Source organism: Microcaecilia unicolor, chromosome 9, assembly GCF_901765095.1.
Source record: "Microcaecilia unicolor chromosome 9, aMicUni1.1, whole genome shotgun sequence".
In the NCBI taxonomy this organism is placed as follows: domain Eukaryota; kingdom Metazoa; phylum Chordata; class Amphibia; order Gymnophiona; family Siphonopidae; genus Microcaecilia; species Microcaecilia unicolor.
The window spans coordinates 33,840,709-33,862,289 of NC_044039.1; the positions used below are offsets into that span (position 1 = coordinate 33,840,709).

Below are 21,581 nucleotides of genomic sequence, written 5' to 3' on the forward strand. Positions count from 1 at the left end.
GTGCGCTGAAAATGGCTTGCGGTAGTGTAGGCATGTGTTTTGGGCGTGCTCCGATCCATTTTTCAGCGCGCCTATAAAAAAAGGCCTTTTTATTTTTGCCGAAAATGGAAGTGTGGCAAAATCAAATTGCCGCGCATCCATTTTGGGTCTGCGACCTTACCGCCAGCCATTGACCTAGCGATAAAGTCTCACAGGGTAAGTGGGAGGTAATGATCTACGCACGTCAAATGCCACTTGGCACGCATCCGATATTCGCGTCTGAAAATAAACATTATTTTTCAGCCGCACGTATCGGATGTGCGCCAAAAATGAAATTACCACAAGAGCCACACAGTAACTGGGTGGTAACTCTATTTTGGCACGCGTTGGGCGCGTAGACACTTACGCAGCTTAGTAAAAGGGCCCCTAAATTAGAAAAAAAAACCCAAAACATTTGTCTGGGTTTAAGAGCACTGAAGCTTCTGTCTGCAGAATTGTGATTTAAAGGGTTACAAATCACCCCTAACTAGTCCATCAGTCATGTATCAGGGTCAGTGTTATTTATGTATTTATTCATTCATTGGGATTTATTAACCCCCTTTATGAAAACACTAGTAAAAAAGGCCCGTTTCTGGAGCCAATGAAATGGGCGCTAGCAAGGCTTTCCTCTGGTCCCCCCACCCAACGCACCTTCGTTGTTAGTGACGCCATTGCGCCGCCGTGGCCGCCGTCGATGTGAGTGAATTGCTCCACCCTCAACGTCATAACGTTTGACGCGAGGGCGGGGCCCCGAGATTGTGATTTTCATGGCTTCAGAGCTTCGAACTTACGAGCCTTGGCTTCAGTGACGTCAGACAATAGAACATTGAGGGTGAGTTTTATATATATAGGTTCACTCAAGGCACTGAACAGCTTGACATAAAACTTACACTTTTGTTAACAGCATAGCAATAGTAAAATGACCAAATATAAACATAGATACAATTAATAAAGTAAACTTGGAGATGGCAAATTGAATCCAAGTAACAGGACTAACATTACTACTACTACTACTACTACTATTTAGCATTTCTATAGCGCTACAAGGCATACGCAGCGCTGCACAAACATAGAAGAAAGACAGTCCCTGCTCAAAGAGCTTACAATCTAATAGTGATACCTTATCAGAAATATAAATATTTAACAGCACTGAAATACAGTATGATAAATGTCGGAAGAATATGAGTGATACCATAATAGGCATCATGGAAGGACATTCATATAACATAGATAAGATACAATATCAGCACAATATAAATGAAATAGTTTATTTTTTTTTTTGTTACATTTGTACCCCGCACTTTCCCACTCATGGCAGGCTCAATGCGGCTTGCACGGGGCAATGGAGGGTTAAGTGACTTGCCCAGAGTCACAAGGAGCTGCCTGTGCCTGAAGTGGGAATTGAACTCAGTTGTTCCTCAGTTCCCTAGGACCAAAGTCCACCACCCTAACCACTAGGCCACTCCTCGAGGCATTGTTGCTACTATTTGAGATTCTACATGGAATGTTGCTACCATTGGAGATTCTAGATGGAATGTTGCTACTATTTGAGATTCTACATGGAATGTTGCTATTCCACTAGCAACATTCCATGTAGAAGTCGGCCCTTGCAGATCACCAATGTGGCTTGCGCAGCCTTCTGCATGGAATGTTGCTAGTGGAATAGCAACATTCCATGTAGAATCTCCAATAGTAGCAACATTCCATGTAGAATCTCCAATAGTATCTATTTTATTTTTGTTACATTTGTACCCTGCACTTTCCCACTCATGGCAGGCTCAATGCGGCGTACATGGGGCAATGGAGGGTTAAGTGACTTGCCCCGAGTCACAAGGAGCTGCCTGTGCCTGAAGTGGGAATCGAACTCACTTTCTCAGTTCCCCGGGACCAAAGTCCACCACCCTAGAACATTCAAATTACATAGATATGAATTTTAAAAATACACGCCCTCTAAATTTAAAACTTTATAGTATGTTTTGATCTTTCCAGGTTCATTCTTGGCAGTGGGACTGTAAAATCTCAGCTCAGATTTGCATGAGTTTCTATTAGCTGAAGTTGATTCTTCAGCAAATGAATGTAGGCAATTAATATATATAAATCTATCACAATGATGGTCCTACAGGAATTTTTTTTGTGTGCATTACACCTGCTTAGGAATTATAATACAGCATGACCCCTATTAAAGAATTCTTTGTAAATAGAAAAACATTGAAGATGTTGACAGAAAAGAACCATTTGATCTACCCGATGTGCTGGTGCAGGTCTTCCTTAACCTGTTGCCTTCTTCATTCTTGCCCAAAGTCAGAGTTTCCCAAACTTGTTCTGATGACCCTACAACCAGTTGGAGTTTCAAACTATTCACAATGAATGTGCATGAGATCTGCATGGACAGCCTCCATTGTATGCCAAGTATCTCAGCCGTATTCATTATGGATATCCTGATAACCAGACTGGCTGTGGTGTCACCAGGACATGTTTGGAAACCATTGCCCTGAGGTCTCTGTGTCTTTGTCCTTCTTGAAGACCAGTGGCGTAGCCACAGGTGGGCCTGGGTGGGCCAGGGCCTACTCATTTAGGGCTCAGGCCCACCCATCAGTAGCACATGTTTAGCAGTAGCTGGTGGGGATCCCAAGCTCCGCCAGCTGAAGACTGCCCCCTGATGGTAATGAAAACACTACTCTCCATGATACTGGCACCTGCACATGCTCAGTTTTCAGCGTAAGCCTGCTGCAGACTGCCAAGGTGGAAAGAAGTGTTTTCCCGCTAGCTGAGATATTTTTTTCGGGGGGGGGGGGGGCTGAAGAACACTTGGTGCCCACCCACTTCTTGGCTAGACCCAGATGCAGTGGCGGAGGAAGGGGGGGGGGGGAGATGGGGTGGTCCACCCCGGGTGCACGCCACTGGGGGGGTGTCAGCTCTGCTGGTTCACTGCTCTTTCTGTCCCGGAACAGGTTACTTCCTGTTCCGGGGCAGAGAGAGCAGGGAACCAGCGGAGCTGACGCAGCTCCCAGTGACGTGCACTCGGGGCAGAGCAGCCCTCCTGCCCGTCCCTTTGGTAAGAATGCGCTCGGGGGGGGGGGGGGTGTGCGCTCCGGGGGGGTGCGTACGTGAGTGTGCCGAGGGGGGGTGCGCTGTGCTGCACCCGGGGTGGGGGTGCGAAGCGGCGAACTGCCCCGGGCATCAGCCGCCCTCGCTACGGCACTGCCCAGACGTGCACCAAAAATGAAATTACCACAAGAGCCATGCGGTAACCAGGCGGTAACTCCATTTTGGCGAGCGTTAGGCGCACATAGATGCTTACGCGGCTTAGTAAAGGGGCCCCTCAGTAAGAAAAAAAAAGTCTGTGGTGACTCAAAATTGACAATGCTGACTAGAAATAACTATTGTAAAATACAAAGCCAAAGTGCTTAAAAAAACATCTTGAGATGTTTGCCATTCTATAACTACTAAAAATATACCTAAAAACATCTCTCAAGTTCTCAAAACAAGTTAAAAATGTGATGGAACATATTGAAAATGATACTGTCAGGCTCATTTTCGAAAGAGAAGGACACCCATCTTTTGACACAATCGGAAGATGGGCGTCCTTCTCCCAGGGTCGTCCAAATCGGTATAATCGAAAGCCGATTTTGGATGTCCCCAACTGCTTTCCGTTTCAGGGACGGCCAAAGTTCAAGGGGGCGTATCGGAGGCCTAGTGAAGGTGAGACTTGGGCGTGCCTAACACATGGATGTCCTTGACCCATACTGGAAAAAAAAGGTGTCCCTGACGAGGACTTGGACGACTTTACCTGGTCCTGTTTTTCTTACAACCAAGGCACAAAAAGGTGCCTGAAATGACCAGATGACCACCGGAGAGAATTGGGGATGACCTCCCCTTACTCCCCCAGTGGTCACTAACCCCCTCCCACCCTGAAAAACATCTTTAAAAATATTTTTTGCCAGCCTCTATGCCAGCCTCAGATGTCATACTCAAGTCCATCACAGCAGTAAGCAGGTACCTGGAGCAGTTTTAGTGGGTGCAGTGCAATTCAGGCAGGCGAACCGAGGCCCATCCCCCTCCGTACCTGTTATGTTTGTGGAGGAAACAGCAAGTCCTCCAAAACCCACCAGAAACCCACTGTACCCACATGTAGGTGCCCCCCTTCACCCATAAGGGCTATGGTAGTGGTGTACAGTTGTGGGGAGTGGGTTTTGGGGGGGTTGGGGGGCTCAGCACCCAAGGTAAGGGATCTATGCACCTGGGAGCAATTTCTGAAGTCCACTGCAGTGCCCCCTAGGGTGCCTGGTTGGTGTCCTGGCATGTCAAGGGGACCAGTGTACTACAAATGCTGGCTCCTCCCACAGCCAAAGGGCTTGCATTTGGTCATTTCTGAGATGGGCGTCCTTGGTTTCCATTATCGCCAAAAATCAGACACAACCAAGTTTAGAGACGACCATCTCTAAGATCGACCAAAATTTCAAGATTTGGGCGTCCCCGACCGTATTATCGAAACGAAAGATGGACGTTCATCTTGTTTCAATAATATGGGTTTCCCCGCCCCTCCATCGGGACATTTTGCGAGGACATCCTCAACAAAATTTGGGTGTCCCTTTCGATTATGCCCCTCCACATGTTTCAGTGATGTCTGTGCATTCCAATGACATCATCAATGCATTCCAAGCATGAAAAAAATCTCAAAGCATTAAAGAAACGTTAAAACCTTTAAGGAACATCTTAAAACATCATAAAATACCTTAGCAGTGGCGTACCAAGGGGGGGGGGTGGGGGCGGTCCGCTCCGGGTGCATGCCGCTGAGGGGTGCCGTGGCGCGCGCCTGTGGGCTCCGACTTTGCTAACTTCGCTCGTTCACTACAGCTCCCTCTGCCCCAGAACAGGTTACTTCCTGTTCCGGGGCAGAGGGAGCTGCAGCGAACAAGCGAAGTTAGCGAAGTCGGAGCCCACAAGCGCGCGCCGCGGCACCCCCCCCAGCGGCATGCACCCAGGGGGGTGTCATTTCGCCGGGGGTGGGGGAAGGTGTCATTTTGCAGGCGGGGGTGGGGGGGGGGCGCATCGGTAATCCGCCCCGGGTGCAATCCAAGCTAGGAACACCACTGTACCTTGGAACATCTAAGTCTTACTAAAACATAAAATATGACATCTTTATGATCATAAGAAGGTAAAATGAGGTAATGAAAATCTTAATGTGTGTCAATCATCTCTCCGTGAAAATCAGGGCAAATGCAAAAATAAAAGAATCCAGTTAAAAAGATCAAGGGAATCATACATATACTTTAAAAACATCATCATAAAATTTCTACAGGTACAGTGCAGTAAAATGAACCCAAACAGAAGCTGTGCTAAAGAGTAAAATGAAGCTGCCAATTCAATGGGGATATCTTGAAAAAAACGACTGGCTGGGTTTTCCCCGAGGACTGGGTTGAAAACCTCTGCTTTAGAGAGACCAGATTGGAATGCGTGAATAAACAGGTCAAACATGAAGTGCATTTTTGGTTAAGCTGTGTGGGAATCTTTCATGACAGTTGGCGACCCTTTTACTAAAGGGTTGCCACGCAGCAACGGGCTTGCCGTGCAGCAACCCGGAACTACCATCTGCCCAATGTGGCCTCCAGTGATAGTTAGCATCTTATTATTGATGATTAATTGATCACTAGTCAATTAAGTTGCACTCGCATCTCTGGTGTGTACCCAGTTTTGGGTACTCAAACCTGCGCACCGTCCCCCTGATTTTATAAAAGTAGCCAAAAATTGTGTGTGCAAATTTAGGCTCAGTTTTGATTTGTGTGCTCAATTTAATGAGTGATGAGACAATTATTGCCAATAATTGGTGTTTTAACAAGCAATTATTGGTACTAATTAGATGTAATTGGGTATTATGCATGTAAATTAGGCACAGGATCAGCACCTAAAATTCACTTGCTGCCCAAAAAAGGGGGTGGGAAAGGGAACAGTCATGTGCATTTTCGGGCAGAACAAGGGCGTGGTTTTGAGTTACGCACGTAATTATAGAATAATGCTATCCCACGCATACATTTAGACTCGGGCATTTGCACCATGCTTTCTTTGGTGCAAATGGTCACGTCTAAATTTACACGTGACCATAACACTTATGTGCTATTCTTTAAACTGGGCCAAACTTTGGACATGGTTTACAGAATAATGTTTAAGGGGGGGGAGGGGTGGTGATGCCGCATATTGAATCTAGTCCCATATATAGAATTCAGAGCCATAAGATCAAATACAATTTATCCAGAGTTGTAAAGTACATCTGATTTTGAGACTCTGTGGCACTCTAGGAGCAATTTAAAAGGCTCCAAAGGTTTGCTAGCATAAAGAGGCTGAAGTAAGCACATGGCTTCAATTTATTTTTTTGAAAGAGGTCCTGTACCACTGCCTCTAATCACATGTCTTAAATTTTCTTTGTGAAATAAAAATAATCCAGCAAATGTTCTTGCTTTTGGTTTCAGCGGTTGGATGTACCATTTGCAATCAACATATTACAATATGCCTCAACAATAAATCTAAATGTATGGTTGCTATTATGGTTACACAACGCTTTCCCAGTCTTTTTCTGGCCCCTCCACACATTTAGTTAATGAAGCTTCTTCTATGTGCTGGTAACTGTGGACCAGATGTACTGAGCAATTTCCACATAGAGCACTGCACACTGGAGGAATCACTGCGGTGTATCTGGTCCACTTGACTTAATTTTTGAGAATTGCATCATTCAGTACCTCACTCGTGGCTCACAGCTTGGGGCCAGAAATGCCACATCTAACCTACATATCAGGACATAGAAATCTGTAGGTGTAATGCTTTATCTGGTGATTGGTTAATGAGTGCAACATCAAGACTGTATTGCTAACGTGGTCTAATGGGTAGTGCAGTGGGCTTTAATCCTAGCAACCTGGGTTCCATTCCCACTGCAGCTCCTTGTGACCTTGGGCAAGTCACTTAACCCTCCATTGCCCCAAGTACAAAAACTTAGATTGTGAGCCCTCTAGGGTCAGAGAAAATACCTGCATATGTCTAGTAGTGCTGTAGAAATGATTAGTAGTAGCAGTGAACATTGGGCTGAATGGAATGCTTCAACAGTGAAGGATATGTTTCCCCCCCTTATACTTCAGGTCATATTTGGAGCAGAAAACTAATTGAAACAGTACAACCATGTTTTCTGTTAACCTACACAGAGAATATTTTGAGAAACATCCTGCTATTTGTGAAGAGGAAAATGTAGGTTGATTTTGCCAGAAAATCTGTGAAATGTACTTTTTATGATTCATGGTAATTATTTTTTGTTACATTTGTACCCTGCGCTTTCCCACTCATGGCAGGCTGAATGCGGCTTACATGGGGCAATGGAGGGTTAAGTGACTTGCCCAGAGTCACAAGGAGCTGCCTGTGCCTGAAGTGGGAATCGAACTCAGTTCCTCAGGACCAAAGTCCACCACCCTAACCACTAGGCCACTCCTCCACTCCTTGGTGCACAAAAAATATGTACAAAATACTTTTCTGCACACAAATCACATGCATTAAAATACTTTAACTTTGCTATATTCCATTGTGATGAATTACTATAAAAAGGTTGATATTTTTATTAATGTTTCCTCGTAAATTCTGTTTAGGGGTATTGAAAATATATTGCTACAACAGAAGGGTGCATCCTTTGCCCTTTTACTAAGCTGCATTAGGCACTAACCCGCACCTAACGCACCTTAAAATGTTGTACCACAGGATGAGCAGCGCTGTTCCCTCTATGCTGAGCGGGAGTCCTCCACCTATGGTCCTGCCAGTAGGTGGTGCTGTTTCACTATCACATTTTCAATAGTGAGGGACAGGCAAGCTCTGCAGGAGTCCAGGGAACCTGCCTGTCCCTAGTGATTGAAAACACAATATCGGGGGGGGGGGGGGGGGGGGTATGGAGTGCCGTGCCATGGATCTAAGTTAGCTCTGGGCCCATCCAATATACTTGGTGTGGCTACACCACTGGTTCATTTCCTATATCTTAAAGCCTAGATTTATTGGAGTCGGCTAGGAGACCAGTCTACTAATTCCCATAATAGTTTTAGGAAGTGATGTGGATGTAGAGATCAACAAACAAGTTCTTTATGTTGAACTGCCACCCACAACTTGTTTGTTGAATGTTTTTGGTGTGTGGTACTTTGTGCATTAATATGTTGGTGGTTTTGTAAATTATGCTGAAGGAGGGGATTTTAGTAGATGTTACTTGAGTGTTTTGGTCTGATTCCATGACTTGTGCTTTCTCCAAAACTTTAAAACAAAACCCACAAACTTGTATTTTCACTGTATCTTATTTTATTCTTTCCCCTAGGGTAGCCAGCACTTTTTTTTAACACTGGCTGCTGTGGGGGGAAAAAAATCCAGAAACAGTACAGTCTGAATATTCCACTGATCCGACTATCGAGCATATCCAACAGACCTCCGGTGATGTCACACGGCTTCTCTTTTCGTTTTTTGAACCCCGTACCCTACTTTTACCACCGTTGTGAGCCAGGATCCTGCTTTTACTGCCTTTACATAAGTACATAAGTAATGCCACACTGGGAAAAGACCAAGGGTCTATCGAGCCCAGCATCCTGTCCACGACAGCGGCCAATCCAGGCCAAGGGCACCTGGCGAGCTTCCCAAACGTACAAACATTCTATATAATCAAGCCATTGTGACATCACTAATGAGGTTGGCTCTTATTGGTGGAATGAGCCACTATGACATCACAATAGGTTAAATCACTGCTCTATGTAATAAAAGTGAGCCAAGTAGAGGAAAAGACCAAGGGCCCATCGAGCCCAGCATCCTGTCCACGACAGCGGCCAATCCAGGCCAAGGGCACCTGGCAAACATTCTATACATGTTATTCTTGGAATTGTGGATTTTTCCCAAGTCTATTTAGTAGTCGTTTATACAGCTAAGCTTTGTTTCTGCATTGTTTGACTTCGCTTTCTATTTTCCAAACACGGGACCCTACTTTCTTCTCTTCGATGGGGAGGGGTGGTAGGGGTGCTGGAGGTCCACTGAACCCCCCCCCACCCCCTGTGTTGGTGTCCTGTGGGGGCTTGGGGGGGTCACGGTTGCCAGGGCCATAAGGACTGGGGAGTGGAGGGGTGGGTCCATTGGACCCCCGACTGACACAGCCCGAGCGGAGAGCTGCATCCTGCCACCCGGCTGCTGTCCTGCTTCTCTTCCTGCCCTGCCAGCTCCAAACTGGCATAGGGGTTTGAGCGGTACATAAGTATTGCCATACTGGGAAAGACCAAAGGTCCATCAAGCCCAGCATCCTGTTTCCAACAGTGGCCAATCCAGGTCACAAATACCTGGCAAGATTCCAAAAAAGTACAAAACATTTTATACTGCTTATCCCAGAAATAGTAGATTTTCCCCAACTCCATTTAATAATGGTCTATGGACTTTTCCTTTAGGAAGCCGTCCAAACCTTTCTTGAACTCCGAGCTAACCACCTTTACCACATTCTCTGGCAACAAATTCCAGAGTTTAATTACACGTTGAGTAAAGAAATATTTTCTATGATTCGTTTTAAATTTACTACATTGTAGCTTCATTGCGTGCCCCCTAGTCCTAGTATTTTTGGAAGGCGTAAACAGACACTTCACATCTACCCGTTCAACGCCACTCATTATTTTATAGACCTCTGTCATATCTCCCCTCAGCCACCTTTTCTCCAAGCTGAAGAGCCTTAGTCGCTTTAGCCTTTCCTCATAGGGAAGTCGTCCCATCCCCTTTATCATTTTCATCGCCCTTCTCTGCACCTTTTTTTATTCCTCTATATCTTTTTTGAGATACGGCGACCAGAATTGAACACAATATTCGAGGTGCAGTCGCACCATGGAGTGATACAAAGGCATTATAACATCCTCATTTTTGTTTTCCATTCCTTTCCTAATAATATCTAACATTCTATTTGCTTTCTTAGCTGCAGCAGCACACTAAGCAGAAGGTTTCAACGTATCATCAACGACGACACCTAGATCCCTTTCTTGGTCCGTGACTCCTAACATGGAACCTTGCATGACGTAGCTATAATTCGGGTTCCTCTTTCCCACATGCATCACTTTGCACTTGCTCACATTAAACGTCATCTGCCATTTAGACACCCAGTCTCCCAGTCTCGTATGGTCCTCTTGTAATTTTTCACAATCCTCCTGCGATTTAACGACTTTGAATAACTTTGTGTCATTAGCAAATTTAGTTACCTCACTAGAGCACTGATGTTCAGCGCACTCTTACCATTAATCATGGGAGTGCTGGAATGAAAGAGCGCACCAGTTTACATTAGCATGTATTAGCATGCTACTTGCGTTGATCTGTTGTGTGCTCTTTCGTTCTGGTGCTGTGCTACGGGCAGCTGATCATAAAGCACAGGTAAATGCGGGCTAGTCTGATGTTAATGGCCTCTAGTTTAGCTCCCACATTTACCTCTGATCATCTGCCCCTAGGTTTTGAGCATGGATCCCTCAGTGGCCTGTATCTAGGTAGGGAGGTGCCAGATAAAAGCTTTCAAATATCAGCCCCTTTGTTTTAAAATTTGTAATCTGCTCTGTACTCTCAAAAGAGAAAAAGAGGGCAATATAAATGTTTTAAATTAAATTAAAGCCCTGTTATAGTCTATATAGGGAAAACATTTTAAGTGAGGGAGACAGCAGGACTGCAGTGACTCAGTAGTTAGGGGTTACTGAGCACAGGGAGGGAGCGAGCCAAGAATCTCTTAACTGCTGTCAATTACTGTTAATATGTACCAAGGGAAATGACATTAGATACACACAATAGTAAATGTTGTACAGTACACATACGGATACACTTAGAGCTTACAGTTTTATTACTTGATAAATGATGCTCTTTATGCATTCACACAGATCGATGAGGTACAAGGTAAATATTGTTATGGGGTCTATTAAAATTTTCTACTCTCTAGGCAGACATAGACTAAAAAGAAAAATATTTTGAGTTGAAGGACAAAAGCCCTTAGATGTTGGTGCTGAATTTTCTTTTATATTTCTTTAATATATCCTTCAAAAAATATGACGATATTATGCTCGATAATGCTGGATAGTTTTCTTGCAGCCTTTTATTTCCTGTCATCTGGCTGCTTATTTTATTATTTATTTATGACATTGTTACCCCACATTAGCCCGAGAGTGACTATCCTGCTTATTTTCGAAGGAGAAGGCTGGCCATCTTCCGACACAAATCGGGAGATGGCCGGCCATCTCCTAAACCCGGCCAAATCGGTATAATCGAAAGCCGATTTTGGCCAGCTTCAACTGCTTTCCGTCGCAGGGACGGCCAAAGTTCAAGGGGGCGTGTCGGTAGGGTACCGAAGGCGGGACGGGGTCGTGGTTAAGAGATGGCCGGCTTCGGCCGATAATGGAAAAAGAAGGCCGGCTCTGACGAGCACTTGGCTGGCTTTACTTGGTCCATTTATTTTTAGGACCAAGCTTCAAAAAAGTGCCCCAACTGACCAGATGACCACCGGAGGGAATCGGGGATCACCTCCCCTTACTCCCCCAGTGGTCACAACCCCCTCCCACCCAAAAAAACTTTTTTTTAAATATTTTTGTGCCAGCTTCAAATGTCATACCCAGCTCCATGATAGCATTATGCAGGTCCCTGGAGCAGTTTTAGTGGGTGCTGCAGTGCACTTCAGGCAGGCGGACCCAGGCCCCCCCACCTGTTACACTTGTGGTGGTAAATGGGAGCCCTCCAAAACCCACCCGAAACCCGCTTGTACCCACATGTAGGTGCCCCCCTTCACCCATAAGGGCTATGGTAGTGTTGTACAATTGTGGGTAGTGGGTTTTGGGGGTTTTGGGGGGCTCAGCACACATGGTGAGGGAGCTATGCACCTGGGAGCAATTTTTGAAGTCCACTGCAGTGCCCCCTAGGGTGCCCGGTTGGTGTCCTGGCATGTGAGGGGGACCACTGCACTATAAATGCTGGCTCCTCCCACGACCAAATGCCTTGGATTTGGCCGGGTTTGAGATGGCTGCCATTAGTTTCCATTATCGTCGGAAACCAATGGCGATGATCTCTAATGCCGGCGATCTCTAAGACCGGCCCAAATGTTGAGATTTGGCTGGCCCCGACCGTATTAAGATGGCCGGCCATCTTGTTTCAATAATACGGTCAGGTATGCCGTTTTACGGGGCCGGCCTTGGAGATGGCCACCCATATAGATGGTCAGCCCCGTTCGATTATGCCTCACCACGGGGCTTACATAACAATTAAATGAATGATACATATAAAAAATTACATAAACAGATTATAAAGTACAACATAAGTTCATAAGTATTGCCATACTGGGAAAGACCAAAGGTCCATCAAGCCCAGCATCCTGTTTCCAACAGTGGCCAATCCAGGTCACAAATACCTGGCAAGATCCCAAAAAAGTACAAAACATTCTATACTGCTTATCCCAGAAATAGTGGATTTTCCCCAAGTCCATTTAATACTGGTCTATGGACTTTTTCTTTAGGAAGCCGTCCAAACCTTTTTAAAACTCTGCTAAGCTAACCGACTTTACCACATTCTCTGGCATCGAATTCCAGAGTTTAATTACACGTTGAATGAAGAAAAAGTTTCTCTGATTTTTTTAAAATGTAGTACATTGTAGCTTCACTGTATGCCCCTTAGTCCTAGTATTTTTGGAAAGTGTCAACAGACGCTTCACATCTACCTGTTCCACTCCACTCATTATTTTATAGACCTCTATCATATCTCCCCTCAGCCGCCTTTTCTCCAAGCTGAAGAGCCCTAGCCGCTTTAGCCTTTCCTCATAGGGAAGTCGTCCCATCCCCTTTATCATTTTCGTTTCCCTTCTCTGTACCTTTTCTAATCCCACTATATCTTTTTTGAGATGCCACGACCAGAATTGAACACAACATTTGAGGCGCGGTCGCACCATGGACCGATACAAAGGCATTATAACATCCTCATTTTTGTATTCCATTCCTTTCCTAATAATACCCAACATTCTATTTGCTTTCCTAGCCACAGCAGCACACTGAGCAGAAGGTTTCAATGTATCATCAACGACGACACCAAGATCCCTTTCTTGGTCTGTGACGTTGTGTGTAATTTTAAATGCTTTGCTTCCTTTTTCTGTATGCTTATAACTTTACTCTTTGGGCCGAATTCAGTAAATGGCACTGAAAAGTAAACACTGGGAAAAATTCACACAGCACTATTCTCCAGGCCGAGCGTTTGTCATAGAATTGTGGTTAGCACATTTTCTAGTGCCCAACTTTGGACACAAGGACTTACATCCAGTGACGTAGCTACGTGGGGCCACGGGGGCCTGGGCCCTCGTAGATTTGGCCCTGGACCCCCTGCGACAACCCTCTCGACCCCCCTCCCGCCGACAACCCTCCCCCGCCTCCGCCATCACAGTGGGCTATCTTTGCTGGCGGGAGACCCCCAACCCCCGCCAGCCGAGGTCCTCTTCTTCCGGTGCAAGGCTTCGTTCTGTTTCTGAGTCTGACGTCCTGCACGCTGTATGTGCAAGACGTCAGAAACAGAACAAAGCCTTGCGCCGGAAGAAGAGGACCTCGGCTGGCGGGGTTTGGGGTTCCCCGCCAGCAAAGGTAGGTGATGGCGGCGGGGCAGGGTTGGCGGCTGGATGGGGGGTCGAGAGGGTCGTCGACAGGGGGGGGGGTCAAAGTTGTTGGTGGTGGTGGTGGCGGCGGCGGCGGCGGCAGGGGGGTCGGCAATGGTGGGGGGGTCAGCGGCACTGGGGGGGGGGGTAAAATGTGCCCCCTCACATTGGGCTCTGGACCCCCCTCCCACCCCTGGCTACGCCCCTGCTTAAATCAGTGAAACCTGGTATAGATCCTGGCACACAACTTGGGCACGCAGCTTCCAAATTCTGTAATACTGAGTGTAATTCTTTGAAACGCCCCTGATCCACCCATGGCCCTCCCATAGCCACACCCCCTTGTGGGTTGCGTGTGAGAAGATTTGGGCACAGATCTTTGTAGAATCACACACTGCTAGATCAGCACACAAATCCAAATTAGAGACAATTAACATTAGTAATTGCTAACAGTCAATTATTGATTGTTAATGGCTCATTAATTTATTTACACATGAATTTGAGGATCACGTGCAGTTTTGGGCACCATTTATAGAATCCGGAGGACCATGTCAGGGGCATAGCCATGGGCGGGCCCTTGGGGTCAGGTGGGGGGGTTCCTTTCTATACAGCGATTCCGGTCGCAGGCTCGGCTCACAGCGCTTAGTAGCTGCAAGGAGATTGTTGAGCGGCAGCCGGCAGGCAGCGTGTGGGAATCACTGCGAGCCAAGCCTGCGACCGGAATCGCTGCTGGGCAGGCCTGCAAAGACGGTGAGGGAAGATGGGGTGAAAGTTGCTGCACGGGGGAAGAGATGATCGGGAAAAGATGTTGCACGGGGAGGGAAGACGGGGACAGAAGCTGCACAGGGGGGAGGGAAGATGAGGCATGGTGGGTGGGGGAGATGCTGCACGGGGAATAAGGGAGAGATGCAGCAAAGGGGTGGAGGGGTGAGGAAGGGAGAAGTCTTGGCTGCATTTGAGGTGGAGGGGAAGGAGACATGCTGTATAGAGAGGGGATAGGTGGTGAGAGGGGGAGAAATTTTGAACATCGGGGTGGAGAGGAGGGAGAAATGGTGGGCATAGAGGTGGAGGGAAGGGAGAAATGTTAGAAGTGATGGTAGAGGGGAGGAAGGGAGAGATGCTGCATGGGAAGGGGAGAGAGATGTTGGACCAGAACACAAGAGAGAGGGAGAGAGAAATGTTGGACATGATGGTAGAGGAGACTGATTACTCTTAGAAAACAACTGAGATGAAGAGTGCAACATAGCTTACGTTTCACTATAGCTTCATCAGGGGCCAAACTCCAAACACAAGCATGGACATTCTGCAAATAACAAAACAAGGGCCTTGTTTACAAAGGAGGGCTAACCGTGTAGATGCCCATAATATTCCTATGGGCATCTAAACGGTTAGCGTGCACTAAAAATGCTAGCACGCCTTTGTAAACAGGGTCCCCAGGTTTGCATCATACTAAAACAAAGGAATATCACTTGTTCTCAAATTCCTAAAGTTTGGTGAAGTTTATAGAATAACTCTTAAGTGGAGAGGTTGTGGGTAAATTGAGGCGCTGCCATTTGCACCAATGAAAACATGGTGCAAATACCCATGCCTAAATTAATGCGCAGAGAATCGATATTCTATAATTACACCTGTGACTCAAAACCACATCCCCGATCCACCCTGAAATGCTCATGACCCTCTCATATCCGTGCCCTTTTTTTCGGGCCGTACATTAATTTTAGGTGCAGATTCTGTGCCTAAATTTACACTCCCAAGTCCCAATTAAATCTAATTAGTGCCAATAATTGTTTGTTAAAAAGCCAATTATTGGCACTATTTGGCTCATTATTCTGTTAAATTGCTCACTGAAATCGGGAGCGTGCCTATATTTGTGTGTGCAATTTGTGGCAACTTGTATAGAATCAGGGGAATACTGTTTGGTTTGTTGAAATGTTCCTACATCTAGAGGAAGGAGAAAGGATGCTCTGGGTGTAAGTCCTAAATTAACCACACAGTGGCGATATTTAACCACTAAACAGGTAAATTCATCTGTATTAGTGAATCACTTCAATAGTAGTTCTAACATTGTATGAATAACTTATCCATGTAAAGATAGGGTCAGATATTCTTTATTTTTAATTTTATTTTGAATTCAAGTTTAACAACAAAAAAAGTAACCTTCCAATAGAAAATAGGCCCAATAAGTAATAAACATAAAGGAAAAAAGGGGCCTTTTACTAAAGTGCATTAATATCAGAGAGTCACATTTATAATTTCACAAGCACCCTAGACTGAGGCTACACGAATGACCATTTCTCCTGGCTGAGACTTAGGATCAAAAAATAACTAAAACTTGTCTGGGCCAAAAATATATATAGGGATTATTCTCATGGGTGAAACCAAATTTATAAGGAAATCATAGCAAAAAGTTGATGCCAAGGACACCCACTCTGTGTCTCAACTGAAAAAAACTTTTTATGTCTTCGTTATGTTACGCTACACAAATCAGGAAAAAATTATATTTTATTTCTCAGAAGGAAACCTCTCAGTATCAAAAATGCAACTTCAATTCTGGTTGCATTCAAGAGCAAAGGCAGCTTGCTAAAGTGGACCAGAGATTTGCACAGTCAGTGGGATATTCAGAGGGGCATTTTTGATGACATCCAAATCTGATTTTGGCGTTTTTGCAAAAAACATCCAAACATTCAGTGCCAAACATGGTCATTTTCGAACCAGAAAAATGTCTTTCTTTTTGGTTCAAAAATCTATTTTAGACTTTTTTTTTGCTCAGCGTGTCTTTCTTTAAGAGCCATTTTCAAATTAAAAAATGTCCAAGGGGAACACGCACAAAAGCAAGCCATTGGGATGTCTGGAGCCCAGCAGTCTTACTAGAATGGCCAAACAGAAATCCATGGGTGGCTTGAGGTATATGCCAGGAGGGCACCCTGCATCTCGGAGGAAGAGAGGCAAACTCAGATTGCCAAGCATTTCCGCAGGGACCCCGCAAGACCTGGGTCCATCCCTGCGGGATTCCTGGAGTCCCGGGTCCATCCCCTCGGGAACCGCGCAGACCTGGAGGGGATCCCCATGGGAATCCCGCCATCCCCGCTCCCGTGCAGCTATCTATTCTAGATGCCAAATGAGTATCTGTGTAATGTTAATGCCTTGGGGAAGACTGCAAAAGCACTTCCTGCGATTTCTGATTTTATTTTTCCTTTTGATATTTTCAGGCCCTTTCTCGTGCTGCCTCCACTCATGGAATGGATAAGGGTTGCCGTGGCTCATGCAAGGTATCGTCGCAGTTTCACGGTGGACAGCGATGACGTACGGCAGACAGCTAGGTTGCTACTTCCAGGCGTTGACTGTGAACCTCGACAGCTGAAGTATGTACTTGATTCAGCATTTATGCTTTCAGTGTTGGAAAGGTCTCTTATTTCTATCATTGCCGATCATAATGGAAGCGGCCAATTGCATTGTATCGTAATGCATCCTCATATGGCTGTAGCTGTGCAAGTTATTCACATTCAGCCACTGACTAGCTATGAGCAAAGGAGAAAAAAACAGCAACAGCTTGTGCTGATATCAGACACAAATATTATTTTAATTATTTCTGTCTGTGAACTACAATAAATTACTTCAAATTAAACAACCCGAATTGAAGATATCACTCGTATGTAACGCAAATGGAGTGACTGCAACTATATATATTATGTGTTGGGAGATAAGAAAATAGACGTGAGACCATCCAGCACACAGAAGCTAAGTCAAAGAAAATTTCTTTTTGTGAAAAGTCATTTGAATGAAATTGAAGGAGGTTTTTTTTAGGTCGATGATGAGTTCAGCCTAAGATATGCCTTATGATATGTACGCATATATATGGGCAAACTGGTATTTTGAGACCTTTTTCCTCCATAATTAAGTGAACCTCCCAACAGATAATATATATAACTAGTAAAAAAAGGTCCGTTTCTGGAAGGAATCAAACGGGCGCTAGCAAGGTTTTCCTGGGAGTGTGTATGTTTGAGAGAGAGAGAGCCAGAGTGAATGTGCGGGTGTGTGACAGAGTGAGACTGTCTGTGTGACAGTGTGTGTGTGAGAATGAGAGTGTGTGACAGGGCCCCCTCCCCTGTTCCTAATGCCCCTCACCCCATTCCCTCCCCTCCTTTTCCTCCTCCTTCCCACACTTTGGGTTCCTTAAGGCTTTCAAAAGTCTATGTACCCCCGTGGCCCTAACGCCCAGTATCCGGATACCCCACCACTTTTCTCCTCACCCCTCCCCCAAGACATGTCCTATCTACCCTGTGTACAAATGCCCGGCATTCAGATTGTGTTCCGCTCGTAAATTTTCATTTCTTTCATTCATTCAGAACTTGCCCCCCCCCCCTCCCCCCGAACACTTTTGGTTCCTTCAGTCTTTTAAAACTGTCCTATGTACCCTGTGTGCTAATGGCCAGCATTGAGATTGTTTTCCTGTCCCAAATTTGCATGTCTTTCAGTCATTCACAACTCCCCCCCCCCCCCCCTTCTCCAGTTTAACACTTTCGTTTCCTTCAGTCTTTTAAAACTCTCCTATCTACCCTGTGTCCTAATGGCCAGCATTCAGATTGTTTTGCTTTGCCAAACTGTCTGTCACTGATGTCACTGAGGTCAGTGCGTGCCTGCCTAGCAGACCACTTCCGGCAGGCACGGTCCCAAGCACATCTTGTTGGAGGTGAGAATTATTATATAGGATTGCAGTCACTCCATTTGTGAACTACAATACACATTTCTTGAGGAAGCGTTTGGGCCAGTCCTGACTTTCAGTCTCTTTTGATCCATTTTGGAATCTGTTGTGCTGATAGCAAACAGAAGAGACAGGACTAAAGATAACACAGTGAAGTGGGAAAGTAAGTTCAAAGCCAGAACCAACGTGCAGTCTTTCTACATAAGTTGGTTAGCAGATAGAAATAAAGCAAAACATGGACAATAAAGTGATATGTTATTATTTGATTAACTTAATACATTTTTTGGCTTTCATTCAGAGGCCAAAACAACCTTCTTCAGGTCATGAGCAAAAAAATGATAGTATCAGAATGTATATGTGAATCTTAAAAACATTCCAATAGCCAGGGCTTTTTTTGAGGGGGTACTTGGGGGTACTGAGTACCGGCACCTTTTCCACTGTCTGCTAAACTTGACCCACGGTTCTCGTATTTTAATGAAAGAGCTCAGGTTCTACGTACAAATTCTGCCTTGTCATAGATTCTGTGACTGGTTGCAGGGGGCCTGGCTATTGTGGGGCGGGTCCCTCAATGATCACTCCACCCCTGAAGGGTGGCCTGGCATTTGAGTACCGGCACCTTTTTTGCTAGACAAAATGCACTGCCAATAACAATCTGAAGGGGAAGGTGGGGGTTGGGGGGGCAGGTGAGCAATAGGGAGAAGTAGATGGGTGATCCGATGGTGACAAAGCAGTAGAATGTTATGCTTTATAATATTATTGGAAACCCATATCTTTTTTAAGTCCTTTCTTGTTGGTGTCAAAGTAATTTACCATTTATCTTCAAACATCTTATATCCCTGAATTGTTTTAAAAATTTCTCTTAGTATTCTGATCGTAAGGTCATTAAAGTAGAAACTGGGTCACAGAAGCTGTGAAATAATTGTAGAAAAAGTCAGGAGTATCCCAGGCCAGAATTGTGCCCTATGGGACACGTACCCCCCCCCCCCCCACCCCAGATCGTAAGGTCATTAAAGTAGAAACTGGGTCACAGAAGCTGTGAAATAATTGTAGAAAAAGTCAGGAGTATCCCAGGCCAGAATTGTGCCCTATGGGACATGTACCCCCCCCCCCCCCCAGCGTTCCCATCCCATCCACTGCCTCATGGACAAGAAGGGAGGGAATGGATGGGACACAGTTTTGCCACCCCTGTTTCCCTTGCACCCTGTACACATAAATTGCTATATATTTTTTTTTTTGTTACATTTGTACCCCGCACTTTCCCACTCATGGCAGGCTCAATGTGGCTTACATGGGGCAATGGAGGGTTAAGTGACTTGCCCAGAGTCACAAGGAGCTGCCTGTGCCTGAAGTGGGAATCGAACTCAGTTCCTCAGGACCAAAGTCCACCACCCTAACCACTAGGCCACTCCTCCACTCCGGACTACAGCTCTGCACACAATAAACCGAAGAAAGCTTTATCTGAAATTTCATCTCTCTATAACATTCTAGGACAGAGGTTCCAAATGTGTAGTCTGTGGACCCCTTGGGTTCCATGAGACTATCTCAGCAGATCTGCTGTAAGAAAACTGTTCAGAATCACACTGGCTGCCATTTCCTCGCTCCCCCCCCCCCCCCCCCCCCCGATCACGCATTTCAAACCTTATTTTGGACAGTCAGCAGTCACTATTCAAAACGAGGCTTGGAACACAAGCCAATGCCAAATCGGAGAGGGCTGTGAAACTGCAGGGGCAGCATAGCAAACTCGCTGGCCAAAGAGCAAAAGCAGCAGTTGTGTGAATTGTCAATTTTAGTGTGAGACTATGAGTGAGGCTAAACTAAAGGGGAAGAGAAGCGATTTGAGAACGTGAGATTGCTGAGCTGGGGACAGTGGCGTAGCTATGGGTGGGCCTGGGTGGGCATTGGCCCACCCAATCTTGGCTCAGGCCCACCCAGCTGCAGCAGCACTCTGCTCCTCCCCTGTCCTCCACAGCATCCCAGCATCTGCACTCCGGGCTCTGAACCCCCTTCCCTCCCCATTGTTGGTACAGGTGTCCTCGGCCTGCAGTGATTCATACTTGCTGCTTTCATTGGACCCGCAGGCTTTTGTCTGCTGCGTTCCACCAGACAGGAAACAGGCAATAACGTCAGCGAGGGTGGGAGATGGCAGATGGAAGCCTGAGGGGCCGGCACAAGCAGCGAGAATGAATCTCTGTAGCCGCCAAGGACGCCTATACCGATGTCTGGGAGGGACAGAGTTTAGAGACAGGAGCGCAAATGCTGGGGTGCCGCAGAGGAGAGGGAGAAGATGTGGGATCGGTGGAAAAAAACTTTCTTATGTTCTTAAAAAGTATCTCCAGGAAGACATTTGTGGTATGTGGCTGGGGGGGGGGGGGGGGGGGGGGGGGCACATGGAAGAGCCCATCCAATTTACTTCTGGGCCCATCCAAAATACCAAGTCTGGCTACACCTCTGGCTGGGGATAGGTTGGGGGGTTGTAATACTAGAAAAAGGGGGGTTGCTATAGTGACTGAATGGGACATGAGAGAGATTACTGGCAGGGTTGCCAGATGGGCGGTTTTCCCGCCCAATTGGGCGGTTTTCCGCAACCCGCCGCGGGAAACTTTTGCCCGCGGCGGGTTGCGGTTTTTTGGGCTTGTTTTTTTTTTTCTGTGCGGCTTTTGGGCGGTTTTTCGGCCGGCGGGGGGTGGGGCTAATGGCGACAGAGGCGGAGTTTGGTGACGTATTGAGCGGGGTGAGGTGACGTATTGGGCGGGGCGATGCCGGTGGGGGCGGGGCTGATGACGGCGGGGGCGGGGTGATGACGGATGGGGTGGGGCTGATGACGGCGGGGGTGATGACGGAAGGGGCGGGGTTGATGACGGCGGAGGTGGGGGTGATGACAGAAGGGGCGGGGGTGATGACGGCGGGGGTGGGAGTTCTTGAGAGAGACTGGTTGGAAGGAGCAGCACTGAGAGAGAAACTTATATCTTCCTATCATCAGCATGCTCTCTCTCATCCTCCACCCTCTCCCCAGCAGTTCCTCTCTAGTGTCTCAACCTTCCCCCTTCCTCCCCCACCAACCAGTGGCGTAGCCAGACAGCCAGTTTTGGGTGGGCCTGGGCCCAAAGTGGGTGGGCACAAAATTTTCTCTGTTCCGCCCTCCCTCCACCACTATACCCACCATTTCTCCCTCCTCTCCACCCCTATGCCTACCATTTCTCCCCCTCCCCACCTATCCCCTCTGTATGCAGCATGTGC

The 21,581-nt window shown here is 46.4% G+C and overlaps 1 protein-coding gene across 1 annotated transcript in view; it reads left to right on the forward strand.

The window, feature by feature from the left end:
* Positions 1-21,581, forward strand: part of BTBD11 (BTB domain containing 11) — a 469,159-nt gene that overhangs the window by 364,337 nt on the left and 83,241 nt on the right. The window contains exon 4 of the mRNA XM_030214435.1: positions 16,852-17,004. Within this exon, the coding sequence (XP_030070295.1) occupies positions 16,852-17,004 (153 nt within the window). The remainder of the gene's footprint in view (positions 1-16,851; positions 17,005-21,581) is intronic.